Source organism: Colobus angolensis, unplaced genomic scaffold (genome assembly GCF_000951035.1).
Source record: "Colobus angolensis palliatus isolate OR3802 unplaced genomic scaffold, Cang.pa_1.0 Scaffold143, whole genome shotgun sequence".
NCBI lineage: Eukaryota > Metazoa > Chordata > Mammalia > Primates > Cercopithecidae > Colobus > Colobus angolensis.
This window is the reverse complement of record NW_012114522.1, coordinates 2205986-2231126: the sequence shown is the minus strand read 5'-3', so window position 1 is coordinate 2231126 and position 25141 is coordinate 2205986. Positions and strand designations below refer to the sequence as shown.

The following is a 25141-nucleotide window of genomic DNA, read 5'->3' as shown; positions in this document are numbered from 1 at the left end:
AAAGGGGGCCTCCTTCAAGGAGGGGCGGTATGGGGCGAGAGCAATGTGGCGGAGATGGCAGTGCCCTTGCTGGGCATGTTGAGACATGTGCTGGCTGCCTACACATGCATGTTGACTGGAGGTTCGGGGCAGGCCCCATGTGTCCTGGTGTGACTTTGGAGCCATGCCCCACTTTGCCACCTTCCAGCTGTGAGGGCTTGGTGTACCCTCCACCCCTCAGAGCCTCAGCGTCCTCATGTATACAATGGGACCCCACCCTGAGGCTGTCTGCCAACAAGCAAGGCCACCTCCGGTATCCCCTCCCGGGTGAGCCCTGTCCAGGCCACTCAGCCTTTTGTCCCTTGGGGATCAGGTGGTCATTCATTCATTCACTGGTTCACTTATTCATTCCACACACACTCCCTGGCCACCAAGGTCTGTGCTGAGCTCTGTGGGGTACAGAAGGCTCACAGCGGCCCTGTCTTTGAGGAGCTTTGGCTGGAAGAGACAATGACAGATTAGCGTAGTAAGTGTTAGGTCAGGGGTTTGGAGCCCAGAGGCCACTCCCCACTCAACCTGGCATCAGGGAGGGCTTCCTGGAGGAAATAGCACTTGAGCTGAGTCTTCATATCAAATTGGGGTTTGCCTTGACTGAGGCTGTGTATCGTAAATGTTCTTCCGTTTCTTTCTCATCTTCATGTTGCTTGCACTCTTTGCGCCTGGGTTTTCACACAGAGAGGGCTGCGTGCCGTGCTCATTCGCAGTTTCCTTGCTCAGGTCGATAGGGTAGAAGTTGCTGTCCGCCATTCAATCATCCAGGGTGCGCTGGGTCCGCGTGGGCTGAGAAAGCCTGGGGATGGCCTGGGACGTGCAGGGAACCCTCAGACCGGCCCTGGCCTCTGCCAGGGTCCCCCAGCTGCACATTCACGACCCGCCTCCCAGGAGCCACTCAGCCTGGAACGACCTCCAGCCTTCTCAGGGCCCTGCCCTCAGCCACACCACTCTCCCCTGCAGGTGTTCGAGGAAGAGCATCACATCCTGTACCTGGACCACGGCGGCGTGATCGTGGCCATCAAAGACACCTCCATCCCCTTGAAGATCCTCAAGTAATGGCATCGGCTAGCCCCAGGGCTGGGGGGCAGGCTGTGGGGCGGGCTGGGGTTCTTTCTTTCCACCTGGGAACCCTCTCAGACTCTTTCCCAGAATGTCCTCCCTTTGGGGACACAAGATCACAGGGCAACAGCACTAAATCCTAAAGACCAGGGCTGGGGCACACCTCAAAAACCCTTCCGGAAGAGTCATCGAGATGGACTTTGTCCTGCCCTGGGGAGACAGGCACAGAGGGAGGCCCCATCCCAGCCTGGGGAGCACGGAGGGTGTTCCCCGAGGAGGTGAGGAATTAGTAAAGTGCAGGGATTGGCACCAGGTAACCCAGACAAGGAAGCCAGCATGTGCCCGGGTGAGAGGGTTGGCAGCTGAAGCCCCTCATGGGGAAGGGAGGGCAGGCATGAACTCGGGACCCAGAAGGCACAGCCGGAGCAGCTGCCAGGAAGCCAGGATCACTGTAGTCAGAAAAAGAGCTTACTCAACTGCCAGATGGTGGCACTACAATACCGGCCCTGCCACGGGCCTGGCAACCCCTAGGCCAGGCTCAGGCCATGGGCGGGGCCATTCAGGGGATGCAAAGTGTCTGTGTGGTCCCCAGAAAACACCCCCAGGACTTGCAGCATGATGTGGATAAGCAGATGTGACATAAGCAGATGTGATACCACCTGTGCTGGCAAGGCGGCTGGTGCAGTACCCACACCTCCAGCACGACCCACGGGGCAGAGTCCCAGACACAGGTAGCTTTCCAGCCCACAACGCTGACGATCTTCTCCCGGCAGGTTCAGTGTGGACGAGGGCCTCACCTGGAGCACGCACAACTTCACCAGCACCTCGGTGTTTGTGGACGGACTGCTAAGCGAGCCGGGGGACGAGACACTGGTCATGACGTGAGTGCTGGGACTGGGGAGCAGTCGCTGGGCGGCGGGGCAGAGCCCTCCCCGAGGCAGGCCATGCTGGGCCTCCCTGGGCCTGCTGTGTCCTTCACCCCCGCAGCCACCTGGGAATCAGGGACATCTGCCACCTGCCCCGGGTCCCCTGGCTGGTGAGGGCAGGACCGAGGCTCCAGTCCGGCTCCACCACGGCCACGGCACCTCTCGAGCCAGTGATGATATCATGAGTATTACTATCTACCGGCACCTTTCTCAGCCATGTGGCATGAAGGTCATAGGGCTTAGGGCCTGACACCCAGACAGGTCATCATAGGGCAGAGCTGGCTGTGACCCGCTTGTCACCCATCCCAGGGTCTGAGGCTGCAGCACTGGCCCTGCCCGGCTTCCTTCTGCTCAGCCCCAGCTTGGGCCAAATAAGGCACCATGAGGGGCAAAGGAGTCTCAGAAGCATCTGGTGTTCAGAGTCTCCCTGACCCGGGAGCAGAGATGCGGAGGAGAGCAGGGACAGCGGGGACATGCAGGGTTTGACTGCACCGCTGCAGCCACAGTGGGGGAGAAGGCCATCCCCAGAAACCAGTGAAGTGAAGGCCCCTCTGGGCGCCTTCGAACTTGGGCCCCTGTGACAGCCCAGCTGATTCACAGGCTGGGCGAGGCCTGTGTGTCTAATGGCTCTTGCGACCCAGCGCTGCGCACGGCGAGGCCCCCGCATCCTCTTCCCGCCTCTCATGGCGACCCCGCGCCGCGCACCACGAGGCTCCCGCGCCCTCTTCCCACCTTCCCACCACTCATGGCAATGCCTGAGATATCTGGATAGTGTGTCCCAAGTTTACGTTTCCCCGGAACCATGGATGGGACCTTATTTGGAAATAGGGTCATTGTCAATGTAATCAAGCCAAGATGAGGCCATGGAGTAGGGCAGACCCTGATCCAATGACTGTCCTTATAAGAGGACACAGAGACACAGGCCTGGGGGAGGAGGCCGGGGAGGGAGGAGGCCTGGGGGGGGAGGAGGCCTGTGGGGAGGAGGCCGGGGAGAGAGGAGGCCTGGGGGGGGAGGAGGCCTGTGGGGAGGAGGCTGGGGAGGGAGGAGGCCTGGAGTAGAGCCGTGCAGCTGCAAGCCCAGGAACACCCGGGACCCCGAGGAGCTGGAAGGGGCAGGAAGCCGCCTCCTCTAGAGCCTGTGGAGGGAGCTCAGCCCCGCCAGCCCCTGGATTTCAGTCTTCTGGCCTCCAGCGCGCTAAGAGCACACGCACAATGCTTCCGCGTGGCAGAGCATGGGAGTGATGACTGAAGCCAGCAGGGTTCATGGTAATTTGCCACAGTAGCCCCACGAAGCTGCCGTGACAGGCCACAGCTCTTCCACCTCGAGGCCCAGGCACAGGGAGATTGGACGCCTGGACTTTGTACAGCTTGTCCTCTGCTCTGTCCCTTCTAGAGCCGGCAGGCCCTGCCCTACCCATTTCCCACAGAAGAGCCAGGCACTGTGCCCCTCACCCTTGCCCACTTGGCTGGAGTAGGCATGTGCTCTGTGGCAGGTGTGGATCTATGGTCTGGGACTGACTCTGGCTGGCTTCAGCAGGAAGTGCTGGCCTGGCTCATTCACCAGTTCACACCCTGAGTTTTCCCTTCCAGCTGGCAATGGCCCTTCACGCCCTCGACCCTGACTGGCTCTTCCACTGGCCCCTGAATGCCTCAGAGGGGCCCACACGGATAAGCCCCCAAGAGAGCCTGACCCCAGCGTCTATCTCTCTCCATGTGCCCCACCCTCCCCGGCAGGCACACAGCTCCCAGGAGGCCATGGGAGGACAGCTCCAAGCTATGGGGAGCAGGCCTGGTTTTGGAAAGAAACTGCCCAGCTGGGACAGTGCTGCCCACCCCGCCCAGGCTGGCCTCAGCCCGGACAGGGATGAGACTGGGCTCTGCCCAGATAGGGATGAGGCTGGGCTCCGCCCGGGCAGGGATGAGGCTGGGCTCTGCCCGGGCAGGGATGAGGCTGTGTTCTGCCCGAGCAGGGATGAGGCTGGGCTCTGCCCGGGCGGGGATGAGGCTGTGTTCTGCCCAGACATGGATGAGGCTGGGCTCCGCCTGGACATGGATGAGGCTGAGCTCCTCCTGGGCAGGGATGAGGCTGGGCTCTGCAGGGCCAGCATGTCCCCTCGTTTGTCAGGGAGTTTGGGCAGACGCCGCCCCTGAGCTCCCCTGGCTGCTGTGGCCGGGACTGGGAGCACAGCCTTGGAAGACACCACCACTGACCCCTGTTGCTTTCATGCCCACCCCCCATCACACCCACCCACCCTCAACCAACTCTGCTGCTTAACAATTAAAGAAACTGAGGCTCGGAGAGGAGAGGTACCTTGGCCCTTGCTGCAGGAGGAAACGACTGTGGCCTAGTCCAGCTCAGACAGGCTCTCCTGGGCAGCTCTGTGGGCAGCAGCCTGTCCTCTCCGGACAGAGCAGAGATGGGACCCCCTTCGAGGATGCTCCTCTGCTCTGCCTTCATCCAACATGCATTTATTGAGCACCTACTATGTGCCAAATCAGGATGCTTCTCTCCAGGCCGGTGTCCCTGGACAATGGACCGCACACGCTGTCCCTCGGTTTCCGCAGCCCTGAAATAGGGAAATGAGTCGGCTTGAGGAGCTGTCAGGAGGATTCAGGGAAGCAGAACGTCAGTGCCCGGGAAATGATATTTCCCTTCCAGAGGCCTTGGCTTCCTTGTCTGTAACGTGGGGACTTAAACCCCACGAGGTCACCGCAAATGAGCCCTCAACTGATGCTCACCTGTGATGCTTGGGGCCTTCTCACTTCCTGGGTGATGAGCAAGAAATCGCCTGCTTAGACTCTGATTCTAGTATAGCGGCCTGGCTTCCGCCCGCTCCCCAGCAGACAGAGATCCCAGCTGGCCTTCCCAGGCCGTGCATTGTGGTGGGATTGAGGGGATGCTTGGACAGGTCTGCGTCCCACCTAGGGTCCTGGGTGAGGGGGAGTGTTATTTCCAAGAAGACGAGGGTCTCCTTCATGGGTCTCCCTGAACATCCAGTACCCGCCGCAGGTGGGTCCTGCCAGCCGGCAGACCTTTGATTGTGCATCCGTGTGTTTTCGATGGCATGCGATGGCGCTCCTGGGTGGTCTTGTCCTTCAGCACCCCAGGAGAACAGTGAGCCCCTTCCCCTCCCACAGTCTAGGGGGAGTCCTCCCCTTCCTGGACCCTCTGCCCCAAGTCCTCCCTCCGTCTTTACCAATATGGCCTCCTGCGACAGGGGCTGCAGTGCAACTTTAGCGAGCATCCCACTGCATGCTACGGGCTGTTTTCATACATGACCTCAGGCCATTCTCATAAGAAATCTAGACAGATTGATTTATTCTCCCATTTTTGGAGGTGCCCACATGTCTCAAAGAACTCATCCCTGAGGGAGTGGTGGGAGGGTGGGGACCTGGGAGCCTGTCCTGTAAAATTTGGGTGGGGATAATGGCCCTTCCTATTCTCTCAGGGTCCTGATGTTTGCAGCTTTCCCTGCACAGTTCATTCCTGCTCTGGCCGGGCCCTGGGCGCATAAAATCCTTCATGACTTTTGCCCACTTTCATGCCCCCGGAGGCCGTGGTCTGGGACAGAACAGGATGGTCCTGCCTTTTCCTACAGCTGCAGGACCTCCTGTGGCCTTTATGGGGAGGAGGAGCGAGGGAGGAAGGGAGTCCGGCCACCATGCATGCTGCCCGCACTCTGTTTGTGGTATGGACCCTTTGTGTGCATGTGGCCAGAACCCACAGAGCAGCGGGGGCCAGCAGTGCAGGGGTGAGGGCGGCCCTTACTCCTTACACAGAGGTTAAGCGCCTTCTCCAGGCCTCAGCTTGCCCGGCCGAGAGATAGGAGCACTGTCCATCCGGGAGCCTTGAACGAGCCTATCTCTGCAGGGTGCCAAGCCCTTCACCCCGGCTGTCATGAGCATTGGTTAGGCCCCAGAGATGAGCCAGCCTTCATCCCCCCCCCCGCACAGGTGGGGCATTTTATCCCAGAAGGATAATGGCAGAATTCACAGCCAGGTGCTATAACCTTTTAAGTTATTTTTAAAGCATCAGAACAGTTCCTCCAGACCCCCTGGTTCACAGTGCTGCATCTGCAGACAGCTTCCCAATCCCAGTGGCATACAAATAACTCAAACTGCAGGAGCGGGAACAGGCTGGCAGGTCAGAATGAGAGTCCCTCTGCGGGGGTCTGTGCGGGAGCTGCCCTGCGTGAGTGTCCCACAGCCACAGGCTCAGCTTTCGGCCACCCTGTCCTTCCCGGATAACTGTTCTGTCCAAATCTGCCCAAAGGACACCTCTAACCTAGCCAGAGGCACCTTTTGGGACACTTTGCTGGCACCAGTCACTTTCACTTGCCTCCCTTTCCCCACAGTGCAGCCCAGGTCCTGGGCTTGGGCGGGAGGTGGAGTGGGGGCTCCCAGAGCCTTCCCCAGCTACAGGGTTCCACCCTCACAGCATGGCCCATTTTTCCCTCATTACCTGCAAAGTAATATCTAGGCCCCATCAGCACGTCTTTCCTAAGACCCAGAATTAAGTAGATGGCAGCTATTTCTTGTAGTATCGGCTGAGGGTTTAGGTTTCATAAAAGGCAGGGCTTCAGAGACACGGAGGGGGTTAATTCATCAACCAAACCAGGCTCTCTGCTCTGCCCCAGCTCAGAACAGCGGGGAGACGGAGGCCTCTCGGGGGTCTCTGTGGCCAGTGGAGCCCCAGTGTCATGTTTCTGCGCCCGCCATGTTTCTGCGCAGAGCTTCACAGCTCCGGAGCCGCCAGCCCGGGTTCCAACGCCGGCCCCTCCAAGTGGTGGCCTGAAGCTGTGCTGCCCTAGGCGGGCCCCTTGCCTCAGCCTCAGTTTCCTTGTCTGTGAAAGGGGGCTTTGGCGAGGAGGAAATGGGGGAATACAAGGTCGCACCTGGGCCTGGCCTGCAGTGGGCGCTCTGTATACACCAGTGGCTGCTGCCGCCGTGCCTTTCATGATGTCACAGGTCACAGAAGAGAGTGAGGATGCTCTCAGGGATCCAGAAGTTTCCCCTAAAAAGGCATTTCTTAAATGAGAGAAGACCTTCAGACGCTGTTGAAGAGAACAATGCGCCAGGCATAGTCTGGACAGCGATGCTGAAGGAAGATCCCAGTGTGCTGAGTTGGAGCTCTCCAGTGTTAAGGCCGTCCAAGTGGCATCCATCAGGAGACAGACAGCAAGTGGGACCCTCATCCCAATCACAGGTGCCCTGGAGCCAAGACCTCTCACAGCTGGGGCCACCATGCGGGTCCACAGGGTTCCTCTGTTGGAAACAGCGCCTGCGGAAGCGGGCCGACGCGGCAGAGTCGCAGCCGTACCTGGGGACCTTCCCCTGTTCTTGGTGGGTGTTGCCACTAGCAGCTAGGAGGGGTCTCAGGCTGAGCGCTCAAGCCCCATTTCGCCACTCCTCTGAGAAAGAACGGCCTGGGGCTTCCGACCCCCATGCGCAGAGAAGAAAGCAGATGGGATTGTGAGCCCAGAGCCAGGGGCCCAGCTGGAATGAAGGCCTGGCAGCGACGTGGCAGGAATGCAGGATGGAACCACCCTGGCTGCTTCTCAACGAGCGGGCCTTATGGGAGCACAGGGAGGCAGGGTCCCTGGGGAAGGTCCAGGCAAAGACAGAGGGAGGCCCCATGCTCAGCCTGCAGAGGCTTAGGGTTTCATCAAACAAAGACAATAGTGTCTGCCTCTTGGGACTGTTCCGGAGAGTGGAGGCAAACGCGAGGTCACAGATGTAATTCAAGCATGGACCGCTGCAGGCTCGCCTGGCTCAGAGGTACCCCGTGGAGCTGAATCTTCAAGTATCAGCCTCAGACACTCAGACCCAGCTGTCATGTCCTCAGAAATACCCTACAAAACCTTTCTCAACACCGCCCTAGAATGGGGTTGTCCTTTCAGCTCATGATGGGCCACCCCCAAGTATCCAGCCCCAGTTGGGGGTGCTCAGACGGGGACCAGATTGGAGCAGCGTGCATCACCTCCCCTACCCAGATGCTTGGCCTCTGGTAACATGGCCAGAGCACCGCAAGCTGGACTGGAGAAGGCCCAGGGAAGAGCAGGCTGGGCCTACCTTCTGGGTGGTCTTTGGAGCCTAAGTGTGTGGTACTGAGGGACGGAGTGGAAGGCACTCAGGCAGCGGCCTTTCCAGAGAGGGAGAAAGCAGGGCACCTGAGTGCCATCCTGAGTGATGGGCACGCAGCAATAACTGCTGACTGCAAGGAGGGAGAAGGAACAGCACAAACAAGCTGTGTGACCTTGGGCAAGTTACTCAACCTCCCTGTGCCTCGGCTTTCTATTCTGTAAAACGGGTGGACCTGGCCTACCAGGCTGTGCATGCATAGCTTCCAGCACACATGGGTGCGCCCTAAGTGACCAGCCTCCCTATTCTCTCTTCCGCCACTTCCCCCACCCACCTAGGCTGTGATGGGCCAACCTTGCTCATCCCGTGGGCTCTGAGCTGGGCCTGCTGACTCGTTATTTCTCTGAGTCGTCACCTGTACTAGGGAGCAAACGCCCTGTGGCCCAGCGATGGAAAGCTGGGTTTCTGCAGCGCAGAACTCTCACACGGTCAGGCTGGGAGAAAACCAGCGAGAAGCCAGACAGCCGCAGATGCAGCCACCTGACCACAGATCATTCCGCAAAACATAATGCAAGGACCAATGTGGGGGCTGTGGAAGGGCTCCCAACCCTGCTGTGGACCTGGGCCTCCTTCCCTGTCCGTCAACATGGGCCATGGTGGGTCAACCGCAGCGACTCAGGCAGTGCAGCTGACAAGTCATAGATCACCGGTGGTAGTTGTGGGAATATTCGCGCCAAAGCCCATGGAGTACCTGTGCAGGGCCAGGCTCGGTGCCCGCGGCAGCCTCGCTTTGATCCCCAGCAAGGGCAGGAGAGGGGTCTCTGTGCCCATGGTACAGGTAGGAACAGAGTCCAGAGGGGACATGATTTGCACAGTAGGACGAGGCCTAATGAAGGTGGTTTTCTCTCCCTTCCCTCCTCTTCCCGCCACAGGGTCTTTGGCCACATCAGCTTCCGCTCCGACTGGGAGCTGGTCAAGGTGGACTTCCGGCCCTCATTCTCCAGGCAGTGTGGCGAGGAGGACTACAGCTCCTGGGACCTCTCCAACCTGCAGGTGGGCTGGGATGAGGCTGGGATCGGGCAGGTGGGGTGCACACTGCAAATGCAGGCCCACTCTGCCTGCCAAAGCCCTCCCCTGCAAGGCCGCAGGGCGCCTCCCCGCCTCCAAGAAGTCTTCAGGGAATCCCCAGCACCTTTAGATATCCAGGCCTCCTGTGGGCTTTTCTAGACCCTTCTCGGTCATGGAGCTACCTGGGCTGAGGGTCCTCAGCCACACCCGGGGAGTGTGGGGCCACAGGCTCTACCCCAGCCCGTGGAGTTCAGTGTGCTTGGGGTTCAGGATGTTCAGATCTTAGGAAGGTAACACAGGCCTGTACCATACATGACAGTGGGGTCTGGGTGTGGAGTGGGGTCTGGGGCGAGCCCACCCTGTAATCGAGACACATAACTGTTTCTATAGCAAATGTGTAATATGGACACTAAGCTGAGTATAAAGGCCATCAGTGGCCCCTCTGTAATTCCAATCAGGCTGTGCTGCAGGCAGTGTGGTGGGGAAGCCTGGGATTTCAGAGTGTGGGGGCCTGGAACTGCTGGGGGGTGGGTGGCCCTGATGAAGAAATGACTTAATGGCACTTGTTAAAGTGCAGGGTTGAAGACTTTACTCAGGGCCATCACGGTGGGTACAGGGACCGTCTCGAAGGAGAGACTGGGCTCAACTCGAATTCAGTGTGAGCAAATGGGAGTTCAGAGCCAAGGTCAGTGAGTGGAAACTGACTAAGAGGAAACACCAGGCATCAGAGGATTTGACATCACCTGGGGGGCAGCAGGGGATGAGGAAGCCTATCGGATGGGGAGGGTGATTGGATATCAAGGGTGGGCGGTGCTTGCCAAACTGCCTTAGCAGGGTGCATTGCTGAAGCTGGATTTCACAAGGAAGTGCTCAGATGGGCCTAGGAGGAGGTTTAGGAGCCTGAAAACAGGCCACTGGGCATCCTCACCGGCCCCACCCCTATTACTGCCACAGCAGCTGTTGCAGGGAGATGGGGTGGGCCTGTCCCATCCTGATTGTCCCCTGAGGATCCACTGTGTGCTGTGAGCCCTCAAGGCTGTGGCTCGGCCCAGCTCCCGCACAGCACCTGAGGGGACAAGGGGAACCTCAAAAGGGCGGTACTTCCAGCAGCTCTGCGACCCTTCGGGCCCAGCCAGGGCTGCACACAGGAGGGGTTCAGTGAATGCCCGTGGGTTGGGATGAGAGGGAGGCTTCCCCAACTTGACCACAGACATGCCACGCCTCATTCTGGGCCTCAGTTTCCCCATCTGTAACCTGAGCCATCAGCCATCTTCAGGCTCTGGCAGGCTCAGCGGCACAAGCCCATGTAGAGCAGTTGACCTGTCTCTGGCAGCCCCTCACCCTGATGTTCTTGCTGCAGGGCGACCGCTGCATCATGGGCCAGCAGAGAAGTTTCCGGAAGAGAAAGTCCACGTCCTGGTGCATCAAAGGGAGGAGCTTCACCTCAGTGCTCACGTCCCGCGTGTGCGAGTGCCGGGACTCGGACTTCCTGTGGTGAGTGACGGGCTCCTCGCTGCGGGGCCTCAGGTGCTGCTTGAGCATCCTCACAGCATGGTGGCCACTTCCCCCAGAGTGAGGGAGGAAGCCTCAATGTCTTCTATAACCTGGTGTGAAAGTCACACACCACCACGTCTGCCTCATTCTATCTGTTAGAACCGAGTCACCAAGACCAGCCCACACTCCAGGAAGGAGCTTTAAGGAATTGGTGGTGCATTTTTAAACCCTCTCAGTGGCTGCTCACAGGCAGGAGGAGAAAGTGAGGAACAGGTCAGGGCGTTTTGGGGACATGCTGCATCCACCCTGGCCCTTCTCCATCCAGGGACTCTGCTGAAAGCCACCCGACCTGTCCCCTGTTGTTCTCAAAAGCTGCCTATGACTGCCCAGTGCCCACAGGACAATTTGGCTAACAGCTCACCCACCTGCCACCCACCTCACCTCTCCTCATCCTGCCCCCTGGCATTCCAGCCTCCTCCACCTGTACTGGTGCTGCCCAGGCTGGGCCCTGCCAGCAGTGCCTCTCCCTCTCTTTCCCTAACTGTCTCTGTCCATCCTTTTAGATTTGCTCACCTCCTCCAGGCAGCCCTCCAGGTTTCTCTGAGTTCCCAGCATCCCTTTGCCTCTCTTGTTACCCTGTGTTGCCCTCTGGGATGGGGCTGTGGGTGCTCCTTCATGTCCTCACAGATGGGTGCATAGCAGACCCTTGGCATGAGGTTCCCTTCCCAGCTCCCCCACATTCTACCCCAACCCTGGCTGACTCCTGTTCCCACCTGTGCCTGTCACCTACCACTGTTCTCCCCTCTTCCCAGCGACTACGGATTTGAGCGCTCCCCCTCCTCAGAGTCCAACACCAACAAGTGCTCTGCCAACTTCTGGTTTAATCCATTGTCCCCGCCTGACGACTGTGCCCTGGGCCAGACCTACACCAGCAGCCTTGGGTGAGTGTGGGTGTGGGCCTCTCCCTGCCTAAATCCCAGGGGCAGAGCTGCGGTGCCGTCCCGAAACCATGCTGGTGCCTGCAGCTCCCAAGTGGAGTCGGGGAAAGAGAGGCCAAAGTTGAGGATGCCCTGTACTCACAGCACAGAACCTGGCTGCGGGGCTCATGTGAGTCACCAGACATCATGAGTGAATGCCCTTAGCTCCCAGGCCAAAGGAGCCCATGGGGTTCTCCCATCTGAGCCCATGTAGGCCAGTGCCAGGAGATAGCTGCCTTGAGTTGGCTCCGGACAGAGAATAGACAGAAAAGGTCCAAGGCACCCGTGGCTCACACCTGCTGCAGCACGTCTTCCCCTGGTCTTTCTGAGCCTCTGCAGAGCTAGGACCAGTCCTCATTTACCAGTGCCCAGTAAACCAGGCCTTCCCCATTTACTAAGGCTTGGGTGCTGGAGGTGCTCCTGCTGCCTGCGGGTCTCAGCTTAAATGGCACTTCCTCCAGGAAGCCTTCCCTGACCACCCATCCCTGACCCCAAGCTTGCCTCTGTCACAGCACAAATCCCAGTTATTGTCATCACTCACGTAATTGTCCTCCTTGGTGAACTGTAAGCTCCACAACACACAGTAGGTGTTCCTTCAGTCTGTGGTATGCTAAGCACAAGCTGTGCATGAAGGGACAGCATCACCAAATGCAAACAGTTACGATGCTTTTCCTCCACCAGAGGCTGGGCATATTGCTATGAAGGATTCAGTTCATGTAAAATGCTAGGTACATAAGAGCTGTGAGCCTTCATCTTTAGGAGGCCCCAAACATGCTCCATCAGGAAGTCCCAATTTCTCCATTTCTCTTTGAGAACATTTTCAGAGAGGAAGGGAAAAGCCCATGGGCTTGTCGGAAAATCCCCATTACTTTCCCTGAGGGAACATGAGGAAACAGGAGGTAGGACCAGAAATTGCAGGCTTTGGCCTCACCAGCATGTCTCCTGCCATCCACCCACCCATCCATGCATCACTCATTCATCCCCCATCTACCCATTTATCCACCCATCATCCAGTTAGCCATCATCTGTTCATTCATCCATCCATCCATTCATTCATCCATCCATTCATTCATCCATCCATCTTTCCATTCATCCTTCCATTCTCCCAGGCATTCAGCTACTGTCCATGCACCCCTCTATCCATCCATGTACCCATCCGTCCATTCATCTATCCATCCACCATCCATCTATTCATTCACCATCCATCAATCCATCCATTCACCTATCCCTCTATCTACCCATCAATTCATCCACTATTCACCCACCCATCCATCCGTCATCCATTCATCCATCTACCCATCCATCTATCCATCCACCATCTATCTATTCATTCACTCACCATCCATCAGTCCATCAATCTACTTATCTATCCATCTGTCTACCCATGCACCCATGTATCATGAAACTGCAGTGGTTGCACATCCACCAGGGCTTGACAACAGGGACTCTTGTCTGAAGTGTCAGGGCCAGGACCTTGATCAAGGCAAAGGATTTCACCTCATACCATCTGCACACTGTAGGTGCCATGGGTGGGTAGCCCTTAGAGAAGGGTATTTTCTTTCAAAGCACTAATCAAACGGGCTTGTGCATGATCAACTTCTGAATGCTTATTTAACGGCAGAGCCATCTGGGAGAATTTGGCCCTGAGGACAAGAGGGGGATCAGCCTTGGGGAGACAGGTACCCCCAGCACCTTGGCAGCAACGCCGCTTTCACAGGCTCATAGTGTAGCCTGAGGGAGCTTCACAAGTAGCAAGCTGGATGAGGCCACCCCTTTTAGGGGTGCCCAGGGCCCCTCTCCAGCCTCATGCCATACCTGCTCCCCCTCCAGGTTCAGCACCCACCGTATCACCTTTGCACATGCTGTTTCTATGGCCTGGGATGCTCTTTCTTCTCCTGCTCACCCTTCCAGTCTCAGCTGAAAGCCCCTTTGTCAGGGACCAGGTCCCCAGGGGTGCCCCAGCCAGCTCAGCTGTGGCTTCACTCTGATGTGATCGGCTCAGGTCCGCCTCTGCCTCTCCACTACGGGGCCTGCTCTGCCCAGCATCTAGGGGCTGCATGCAAACACCCCCATTCTCAGTACCTGGCCCGTAATAGATGCTCAGTAAATAGGTGTCTCATGAATGCGGCGATGAGTCACGAATTGCCCAATCCATGTCTCTCAAGGGAACAGGGAGACGGAGCCCAGGAGGAGGAGTGTGTGTGCCCATGGTTACGGCCACACTGAGCCAGTGGCGAGGTGGAGGCAGGACCCCAGCCCCTCTCGGGCACTCTGTCCTCCACCTTTCTCGGAAAGACCATGAAATTCCAGCTGCTGCTTAAACACCCCTCTGCAGCAGTAACAGGGCCGTTACTATTACTGTGAGTAATGTGATCAGACCACGGAGATGCCAGCACCTCCGAAGCACATCCTGCCACCATCGGTCCCTCCTCCTCTGAGCCTCAGTGTTCTCCTCTCTGAAATGGGGCTGTAACAGCAATCGGGTGGAGTCAGGAGGTGGCTGGGAGTCAGCAAGTAGAGCCCTAGTGCTGGGAAGCCAAACGCCACCTGTGGGTGGCGAGCACGTCCCTCCCCAGACTATGGGGCCCCATCCCTCGCCACCTGTCTGAAGTGGACCCTGACCCTCTCTTGTCAATCCAGGTACCGGAAAGTGGTGTCCAACGTGTGTGAGGGTGGGGTGGACCTGCAGCAGAGTCCGGCGCAGCTGCAGTGCCCCCTCACGCCGCCCCGGGGCCTGCAGGTCAGCATCCAAGGCGAGGCGGTGGCCGTGCGGCCTGGAGAGGATGTCCTGTTTGTGGTGCGGCAGGAGCAGGTGAGTGAGCACCTCCCAGCGGGCTCCCAGGACTGTCCGGCAGGGGCGGCTCCAACTGGGCACGCAGAGGGCATGGTGAAGGGTGTCTCCTCCGCCTAGAAGTGGCTCAGGGCATCGCCATCAGCCAGCCTGTCCAGACTGCAGGAGGCAGCAGGGGGTTGGAAATCTACTTCCTGGGTCCAGACCAGCATTTACCAGTGAAAGAGACATGAGAGACATGAAGGAGAATAGAGTAGGATGTAGGGGGTATCAGGGTCTCCGCAGAGCAGAAGGAGACGTGGTTTCACACATCAGGGGAGGGTGTGTGGTTACTGGCCTTGGTATAAAATGTATTCATTCCCGTGGGTGGCAATACATTTTTTAAGCCTGTAATTATATCGATTTAGTTAATTTGGGATCTTATGAAAAACAGAAAGTTAAAAACACTATTACTTATAATTACACAACCAAAAATAAATCCTGTGTGTGCATGGACAGATACAGATATAAATACTCACAAAAACACAGATAGAAATTTCCTCCTAGCCTCCCAGGCTTGCTTTTTTTGCTTTAGAACAAGTGTTATATTTTCTTCTGACGTTAAAAATAATGAATGTTCATTGTAGAACATTTGGAAAACACACACAAAATATCAAGAGTATAAATAGCTCTCCAAAAGCCCCCCAGTCCTCCATGGTAACAACTGTTAGTTTTTTGTATTTCCTTCTAGTCTTTTTAAATTAATTTGTAACATGCTTATTTTTCTGATTGTTGAATAAACTAATGCTCATTGTAGCAAATTCAAAAACAAAACCTAGAAAAATTTACAAGCATTGCAGAAAATTCAAGATGACAGAAAAGGGCAAAGGAGAGTTCGATGCCTCCATGTTGCACCCGGAGGGGAGGGTGAGTGCCTAGGACCCTGGGCGCTCTCCTGGCACGCAGCTTTCCTGGGCACTTGGTTCTTTGGTGAGTGGTATGGGGGATGAAGCAAGTGCAGCTTCACAATGATGTGTGTCCTGTTTAAATGTCCTTCAAAATAGGTGGGGTGGGATGTTGGTGACAAAGGTCTTTGGAGCCGGAAAGCAGGGAGCTTGGTCTAATGCAAACAGGGAAACTGAGGCCCAAGAGGACGCAGAGCGGTGCTTGCCGAGCACCTCCATGGCGGGCGCTGTGCACCAGCCGCTGCCTGTACTCCTGGCACCACCTCAAGTGGCATCCTCTTGCCAACCTGCTTTATAGCTAGGGAAACTGAGGCTCGGACAGCGCAGTCACTCTCCCAAGGCCACACGGGAATGAGTGGCAGGGCTGGCATTGGGGTCCCTGGCCCCGAGACTCTACATGGACAGAGACCGAGTCTGGGGGCCCCCAGACCTGAGCCGTTCCCTGGTGCAAGTGCGGCTGCTGATGGAGACGGGCCCTGGGACCCACACTCCTCAGAGCCGGGGAAGCCCTGGGGCGCCTCTGTTCCCAGCAGCATCTTGGGTAGGCAGGAGAACAGAGCTGCTGCCCCGCCTGTCCCGCCTGGACCCTCAGAGTGGACCCCGCTGCGGCTGCCCGTCCAGGGCCGACATCCAGGAAAAATGGCCCTCTGCTGCCCCCTAGAGCCTGGCGTCTCCGCAGTGCAGTCGCATCTGCAGTCTCTGGGAGCCAGTCTACCACCTGCCCAGGGGGCCGGGACCCTGGCTGGGATGCTCTGCGGGCAGGAGCTGGAGTTGATGGAAGCGAGGAGAGTGATCAAAAGATGCTCCTGGTGAGGAGAGTCAACTCCTACCCCACTGTGCACCTACTGTCAGGAAGAGGCCACCCGCTACGCTAGGGAAGCGGGTGGGAGTGTGGGATCCAGGGTGGATGTACACACTCACTGGTACACACGCTCACACATACACACAAACTCACACACAGACACACATACGCTTACACGCTCATGTATTCACTCTCAAACTCGCAGACAGATTTGTACACACTCAAACATACGCTCTCTCACACACATAGGCCAACCTACTCTTGCAAACAACACTGGGTTTAGGGGAGTCTGAGTTTTGTAAATATCTTAAGAATTAAAAAGAAGGTCTGATAGAGGCCCCAGGAATAAACCCATGTAAATATGTCCGAGGGATGTTTGATGTTGGTGCAAAAACAACTCACTGAGGGAAGGGCTTATTCATCCAATAATAATGAACCTCAACTTCAACCTCACGCCCGACAGAAAAATGAACTCAAAATTGCCTAGATCTAAATGTAGCATGTGAAAATCATAAACCTTTTAGAAAAACCACAGGAGAGAATATCTAGGGCTAGAAGAAGAGTCCTCAGACTTCACACTCAAAGCCAGTCAAAAGGAAAGTTGATAAATTGAGCTTCCTCAGGATTAGTCACTTTCGCTCTGTGGAACACCCATGTTAAGAAGATGAAAGGCAAGCTACAGAGTGAGAGAAAATATTTGCAAACCACGTATCCAACAAGGACCAGTACCTAGACTAGAGGAAGAACACTCAACAGCAAGGAAACAAACCATCCAGTTAGAAAATGAGCAGAAAAACTGAAAAGACGTTTCACAAGGAGAATGGACAGACGACAGGTAAGCACACGAAAAGAGGGTCAGCACCATCAGCCACCAGGGAAGCCCACAGCCAGAAACACTGCACACCTATCAGAATGACTGACATTAAAAACAGCGCCAACACAAAGTACTGGTGAAGATGCAGGGAAGGGCACTGGATCACTCATGCATGGCTGAGGAGACTGGAGAATGCCACAGGTGTTCTGGAAAACACTTCAGCAGTTTCTTAACGAACTCAACATGCAAGGAGCAGAGGACTGAGCACTTGCACTCGTGGCAGTCATACCAGAGAAATGAAGACTTCTCTTCACCCAAAAACCTGTGTGTGTCTGTTCATAGCAGTGTTATTCATAAAGGCCAGAAACTCAAACCGCCCAGAGGCCCTGCAATGGGCAAATGTTTGCACAGGCTGGGGTGCACCCATGCTGAGATACCATGCTGCAATGAAAAGGAATCCATTATTAATACCTGCAGCAGGGTCAGGCACAGTGTCTCACGCCTGTGATCGCAGCAGTTTGGGAGGCCGAGGTGGGTGGATCAGCTGAGGTCAGGAGTTCGAGACCAGCCTGGCCAACATGGTGAAACCCTGTCTCTACTAAAAATACAAAGCTTAGCCAGGTGTGGTGGTGCATGTCTGTAATCCCAGCTACTTGGGAGGCTGAGGCTCGAGAATCACTTGAACCTGGGAGTTGGAGGTTGCAGTGAGCCAAGATCCCACCACTGTACTCCAGCCTGGGCAACAGAGTGAGACACCCTTTAAAAAAAAAGCCGGGCACGGTGGCTCACGCCTGTAATCCCAACACTTTGGGTGGCCGAGGCAGGCGGATCACGAGGTCAGGAGATCGAGACCCTCCTGGCTAACATGGTGAAACCCCGTCTCTACTAAAAATACAAAAAAATTAGCCAGGCGTGGTGGCGGGTGCCTGTAGTCCCAGCTCCTCGAGAGGCTGAGGCAGGAGAATGGCTTGAACCTGGGGGGCGGAGTTTGCAGTGAGCCAAGAACACGCCATTGCACTCCAGCCTGGGCGACAGAGCGAGACTCTGTCTCAAAAAAAAAAAATACGTGCAACAACCTGGATGAGCCTCAAGTGGATTATGCCGAGTGAAAAAAGCCACTCCCATGTGATTCCCTGCTGTACAACTCATTCACATAACACTCTTCAAATACAGAAATGGAGAAAGAGAATAGAAATTATCATCAAAATTATAGAAATGGAGAAAGATTGGTGGTTACCATGGAGGTGGGCTAATGCGGGGAAGTGGGTGTGTCTGCAGAGGACACCCGGTGGGGTCCTAGTGGTGGCTGAATTGTCCTGTCTCCTTCCTGTATCAATGTCAACCTCCTAGTTGTCATACTATCGTTTGGCAAGATGTTAGCCTTGGGGAGAGCCGGGCACGGGGCACACGGGGTGGATCTGTATCATTCCGTACAACTACGTAGGCACCTACCATTATCTCAGAAGAAAGTGTTTAATTTTTTTAAGCACCAGTAATAATGATGGATCTAAATGAAATATACCAAGATGTGAATGGCAGGTGTTATGGTGAGATTTCGTTTTTTTCTTTTTCTTTGATTTGCTATTTGTATTTTATATTATTTTCTACCTTGAGAATATACTACCTTGTATTATAGTATATTATTATGGCATATTATTTTCTACCTTGAGAATTTGTGGTTAGGAGGAAAAAGGACAAGTTATTTTAACCAAGGAAAATGTTTAAGTAGTTAAATGTGCATCAGTGCAGCACTTAAAGGCAGAAACACAAGGCCCCGAGAGCTGGCGCCTCACCCAGGGTGAGCGGATCATGGGTCCTGACTCTGGGTCACACATGCCTTCTCCTTCCCAGGATTAGCACAGTAAACCCCTCCCTCCGTGGAAGCAGCTCAGACTCGAGCACTTTCTCTCATCACCCCCCGACCCTGAGAGGCTGCCTTTAAACAGAGAGAACCACAAACAGCGAGCAGCCTCCTGGCTCCTGGACTTTGGAGAGCCTCAGTCTTCTAACCTGTCAAATGCGGAGAACAGAGCACCCTGCAGCCTTTTTCCTGGGGACCCCATAACAAATGACCTCATGCTGGGTGGCCTGAACCAATGCAAAGCTCCAAAGGACAATCCATTTGCACCTCCTCCATCTTCCGGGGCTCCCGGCACTCCTTGGCCCCTGGCAGAGTCACTCCTGCCTTTGCCTCCACCTCCATGCAGCCTCCATCTGTGCCCAAATCTCCCTCTCTTTTCTCTTACACAGATGCTTGTTGTTGGATTTAGGGCCCACCCTAATCCAGTATGACCTCATCTTAGCTAATGACACCTGTAAAGACCCTATTTCTGAATGGGGTCACATTCTGAGGTTCCTGGTAGACGTGAATTTTGGGGAGACACTAAGCAACCCAATTTACCATGTCTGGAGAAAGTTAAGTGAACAGAATTTACGTAAAAGTTTTCTATCAACTTTCAACATTTGGCTGGTATAAACTGAGAAGATGGCTAAGTGGTTAGTAATCATGCTGTTTCCTTCATCACCACTAGGAAATGGTTTCCTCCTGTCCCTGGTACTGATGAGGAAGGAAGAGGGAAGGGGAGGAGAGGAGGGAGGGAGGGAGGGAGAATGTGATCATGAGCCATAAAGTCGAAGAAGTTCCTGTTTCCTTCACTCAATCCCCGACTCGGCGAGGAAAATGTTGTTATTGGAAGATGGAAGGAGATGGTGGAGAGGCCTCTGTGGGTGACTCGGTGCCACACAGAGATGGCAGTTGGTGGGAGCTCTTCTCTGCACCCACCCTGCCCCATCTCAGCGTCACCCCTGGTACTGCATGGTCTGAGAAAGAGAAAATTAGGAACCGCAGTCTCCCAGAAGGGAAAATCCTGCTTGGTTTCCAGGCAGGCAGCTTAGGCACTTCCAGATGTGTGCCTCTCCCCTGCCAGAACCCTCCACACTGTGAGAGGCCCCTCACCCTCCTGGCTCCATCGCTGGCACGGGCCTCAGAGGGTCTCCCTGGGGCCCTGACTGCCCCCTTGCTGCTCTCTGATGACACCCTTGGGCCTCTCCCTCTCCCTCTCCCTCTCTGCTGCTGGGTGATTGTTCTGAAATGCCCCTGGGCCACAGTCTCCTGGTTAACCAGCTGCCTTGGCCAGCCCCACACTCCAGGCAGAATCTCCAGGGCAAAACCAGGCCTGCTCCCCTGGGGTCCCCAGAAGCCACTCATTTCAAGGAAAGAGGGCGGGAATGAATGAATGAGTGAGTGAATGAGCCACTCTGGCCCCTCAGCTTCAAGGCCCACTCCTGAGTGGCTACATGGTGTTTCCCTGCAGGGCGACGTCCTGACCACCAAGTACCAAGTGGACCTTGGGGACGGCTTCAAGGCCATGTACGTGAACCTTACACTGACCGGGGAGCCCATCCAGCACCGCTATGAGAGCCCCGGCATCTACCGCGTGTCCGTCAGGGCAGAGAACATGGCGGGCCACGATGAGGCAGTGCTCTTTGTCCAGGTCAACTGTAAGTTTATCGCCCCTTTGAGGCCAAGGGTCACTCCCTTTGAGACAGAGAAACTGGCTTTGGGGGAAACACAGGGACTCCCTTGGGACTGCTCTAGGTCCCTGGTACTCAGGACGGTGAACCCAAGGGCAGGGAGGCTGGGCTCCAACTCGCACCCCGATGACCCATACAATAGTAGGGCAGTGCTGGGAGCTGGCAGTGATGTTGATGATAGTGGTGGCAGTGGTGGTGGTGATGGTGGTAGTGGTGATACAGGTGGTGATGGTGGTGATGGTGGTGATAGCAGTGCTGGTGACGGTGGTGATGGTAGTCATGATGATTATAGTGGAGGTGGTAGTGATGATGGTGACACTGGTGGTGGTGTTGGTGATGGTGGTGATAATTGTGGTGAGGATGGTGATGATGGTAGTGATGGTGGTGGTGATGGCAGTGATGATGATGGTGGTGGTGATAATGGTGGCAGTGGTGGTGGTGATGGTGGTGATAGGGTGGTGGTGATGATGGTAACAGTAGTGGTAGTAATGGTGATGATGGTGGTGATAGGGTGGTGGTGTTGGTGATTGTGGTGGTGTTGGTGATGGTGGTGGTGAGGGCAGTGATGATAGTGGTGGTGGTGATAGGGTGGTGGTGATGATGGTAACAGTAGTGGTTGGGATAGATGGTGGTTGGGATAGATGGTGATAGTAATGGCAGGATGGATGGTGGTGATGGTGGTGATGGTGATGGTGGTGGTCATGGTACTGGTGATGGTGATGGCAGTGATTATGGTGGTGGAGGTGTGGTGATAATGGTGACAGTGGTGGTTGTTATGGTGATGGTGGTGGTAGTGATGCTGGTGGTGTTGGTGATGGTGATAGTGGTGGTGGTGACGGTGGGGGTGGTGATAGTGGTGGTAGTGATAGTGGTGGTAGCAATGAAGTTGCTGGTGACAGTGATCACTAAGCGGCCTCTGAAATGAAATAACTCTGGCCTTTTTGGGTCCCCACAGCCCCCCTGCAGGCCCTCTACCTGGAGGTAGTTCCTGTCATTGGCATCAACCAGGAGGTGAACCTCACAGCTGTGCTGCTTCCCTTGAACCCCAACCTCACCGTCTTCTACTGGTGGATCGGCCATAGCTTGCAGGTGTGCTGGCTTTGCCCCCGCTCAGCCCTTCTTCCCGCCGGCTCCCCACAAGGTGCACAGTAAAGCAGAGCATGGCCCCGGGTTTTCAGCAGAAGGAACCAGTGTAGGGCGCACTCCTCACTCTTGGGCCCCTCCTGGGGCAATTGAGAGGGACACACCGCCCGTGGGTGCCTGTTCAGGGCCCATCTGCTCAATGGTGCCAGATGAGTCAGACTAGACCCTGCCTCTTCCTGGGAAAGAGATGGGAACATGGTGGCTGACTTGAGTTGGGGGTGGTAGAAGTCACAGGGACGGGTAGCTGGGCTGCATGAGAGCTCCTGGAAAGGAGAGCATTTGCAGTGAGAGGCTCAGGGAAGGCTTTACAGAAGAAGAGGTCAAGGGGGCTCAGAAGCCTCACTCAGAGGCCTGGGTTGTACCCTGTCTGCAGTGGGGAGCCACAGATAGTCCTTGAGCAGGAGAGAGTCCAAATTAGCAGAATGCCTGGACTGGGGGCAAGACCCAGTGAGGGGCATCTTCCACTCATTCAGCAAACAGCCCAGCACCACCAGGAAGCCCAGGAAGCCCCCTACCAGCAACTGACCACCCTGACACAGGCCCAGCAAGGGCAGGGGCTGTGGGCTCTGGATTATGTTTCTCTAGAATGGGGAGGGTCTGAGAAGGAGCTCAGGGTCTGGGTTCAAGTCTCGGCTCTGCCACTTCCAGCTGAATGCTCCATAGATGTCACTTCACCTGGCAGAGCCTCCGCCTCCACATCCACACCTATGGGGGTGGCCTCTCCTGTCTCTGCGGCAACATGGCGCCCCCCCCCACCCCCGCTGAGTGTGCACCATCCCCATTGCTGGGTCCCAAGCTGGGCACTGGCTTGGTGCCATGGATGACGGAGCCATGGCTCATCCACACAGCTGTGGCCATGTGTGGGGATGGGAAGATCACGTCAGCAAGTGAAGGCCCAGCCCGGCAGCCACATCGAGCCTCCTAAATGCCTGTGGGGGGCGGGCCTGGAGAGCGTCGAGAAGGAAGGGGGGTGCTGGGATCTCATGTTCGTGCTGTGCTGGCTTATAACCAGGTGCCCACGAGGTCGGGGTTTTGAGACCAACCTGGCTAACATGGTGAAAACCTATCTCTACTAAAAATACAAAAATTAACCGGGCATGGTGGTGCATATGTCTGTAGGCCCAGATACATGGGAGGCTGAGGTGGGAGAATACTTGAGCCCAGGAGGCGGAGGTTGCAGTGAGCCGAGATTGTGCCACTGTCCTCCAGCCTGGGCAACAGAACAAGACTCCGTCTCAAAAAAAAAAAAAAGAACCAGCTGCCCGTCCCGTACCTCCCTGGGTGCTGCCACCACAGGACGTCCATAACAGGCCCATTTGCTGATGGGAACAAGGGGACAGCAATGCTCTCAGTGAGGCAGCAACCACAGGCCAGCGTCCCCCATGGCCGCTGCCTCACTCGGCCAGACCCCTGAGCCCTGCTGTGTCCCTGCAGCCCCTCCTTTCCCTGGATAATTCTGTGACAACGCGGTTTTCGGACACGGGCGACGTGCGTGTGACGGTGCAGGCCGCCTGTGGGAACTCGGTGCTGCAGGACTCCAGGGTCCTCCGTGTGCTGGGTGAGTCTTTCCCAGGGTCTGGCAGCACGGCCTCTGCGTCTCTGCTGCAGTCCAGGAGGCCAGGCCACATGGGTCTCATAAGCCAAGAATTTGCTGGTCACCCTGGGTGGCCCTGGGGTGGGGAGGGAGGGGCTGGATAAACACAGCCCTGCCCTGGCTGTGTGGCCTGGGCAAAGTCTCCCGGTCTCTCTGGCCTCAGTTTCCCCATCTGTAAAATAAATACTGATAACTCCTGTGTCCCAAGACACTCATGGGACACAACACACCAGGGACAAGGTCACCCGGCAGCAAGACAGCCAGTTTTGGGCACGGGCTCTGCCTGCCTCCAGGGCCTCTGTCCTCTTGGCACCTCCGGCCGAGCCTGAGCATTGTCTCATGATTGCAGCTTAAAGAGGACTCCTGTTTGGCCGGGCGCGGTGGCTCAAGCCTGTAATCCCAGCACTTTGGGAGGCCGAGACGGGCGGATCACGAGGTCAGGAGATCGAGACCATCCTGGCTAACACGATGAAACCCCGTCTCTACTAAAAAATACAAAAAATTAGCCGGGCGAGGTGGCGGGCGCCTGTAGTCCCAGCTACTCGGGAGGCTGAGGCAGGAGAATGGCGTAAACCCGGGAGGCAGAGCTTGCAGTGAGCTGAGATCCGGCCACTGTACTCCAGCCTGGGTGACAGAGCGAGACTCCGTCTCAAAAAAAAAAGAGGACTCCTGTTTGTAGAAGCACTGAGCCTCCTTTTCTGAATCTGCATCCTTATTTATCTATGGGAGATATTTACAATACCAATTGGTCCTAAGACTGAAGGAGACCCCCCCTTGTTAAGGAGGCAGATCTCATTGCCACCATCATCACAGCAATAAACCCTCATTTTGCTTTAAGAACAGCCTCTACTGTGGACAGCAGCCATCAGTTAAATATTTAGTTGGACAAGTGTACAGAGGGTTGGGCTGCCTACACAGGCCCCTCATACCCTGGAGGAGGCTGCCTTTGGCTACTCTTCATTCACTGCTGGGCTGGGAGCTTTGCAAAGGCCATCACCACCCTCATTGTAAGATGTTGGGTTTGCAGTTCTCAAAGCACTTGTCCCTTGAGTGCCTCAGCCCTGCACAGCCTCCTCCCACTTTACATGTGAGAAAACTGAGGCCTGAGAAGTAGAGAGGTTAAAATGTAGCTCTGAGGCCCCTGATGACTTTAAAAATGGGCTCTGAGCCATGGACCATGGGAAATGTGGGAGAAGGAGAAGAAGACAGGGCCCCTGCTCACAAGGGACTCTTAATCTGCTGGGAGGACCAGCCAGTTGAAGTCCATGGATCCCTGATGGGTGAGAGGCTGGCCGCATAGGCTGTGTTCATCCTTGTGAGTCAAGGAAGCAAATCTCACAGAGCAGGCTCGACGCACACCAGGCCTCCCTCCTGGGTCAGCGCGTCTTTGTCATCGTCACGGGCATCTTTGTCGCTGCTGTTATAAGATGGCAGCCAGTAACATGGGTCCTGTCTGGGACAGACCACCACTGCTGGCCTCCAGGGAAGGAGTTGGTTTCCAAATACAAAATCAGGGCTGCTCTCGGCCTGCTTGAGAAGATGATGGGGCTGCTGGGCCCTGGGATCTGAATCAAGGGCCTCCTGGGACCATCCAGGGCATGTGGCTGCCCCGATCCCCACCCTGGAGCTGTCTGAGCCAGGCTGTTCAGGACTGACCAGTCTCCTTTCTCTGCCTCTTTCCAGATCAATTTCAGGTCGTGCCTCTGCAGTTTTCCAAGGAGCTGGATGCCTACAACCCCAACACGCCTGAGTGGAGGGAAGACGTGGGCCTCGTGGTCACCCGGCTGCTCTCCAAGGTGTCCACCCAGAGCTTGGAGCCTCCCCAGCCCTGCGGTGCTTCTGGCATCCAGAGAAGCCCAAGGGCACCGGGGCACCCAGGGC

At 56.0% G+C, this 25141-nt stretch overlaps 1 protein-coding gene across 1 annotated transcript in view; it reads left to right on the top strand.

The window, feature by feature from the left end:
* SORCS2 (sortilin-related VPS10 domain containing receptor 2) overlaps positions 1–25141 on the top strand; it is a gene marked incomplete at its 5' end in the record, with an annotated part of 563000 nt that overhangs the window by 524279 nt on the left and 13580 nt on the right. Inside the window, 10 exons of the mRNA XM_011935447.1 lie at positions 994–1085; positions 1866–1973; positions 9032–9152; positions 10528–10661; positions 11474–11602; positions 14279–14450; positions 20304–20490; positions 21479–21612; positions 23101–23224; positions 24944–25056. Coding sequence (XP_011790837.1) covers positions 994–1085; positions 1866–1973; positions 9032–9152; positions 10528–10661; positions 11474–11602; positions 14279–14450; positions 20304–20490; positions 21479–21612; positions 23101–23224; positions 24944–25056 — 1314 coding nt within the window. The remainder of the gene's footprint in view (positions 1–993; positions 1086–1865; positions 1974–9031; positions 9153–10527; positions 10662–11473; positions 11603–14278; positions 14451–20303; positions 20491–21478; positions 21613–23100; positions 23225–24943; positions 25057–25141) is intronic.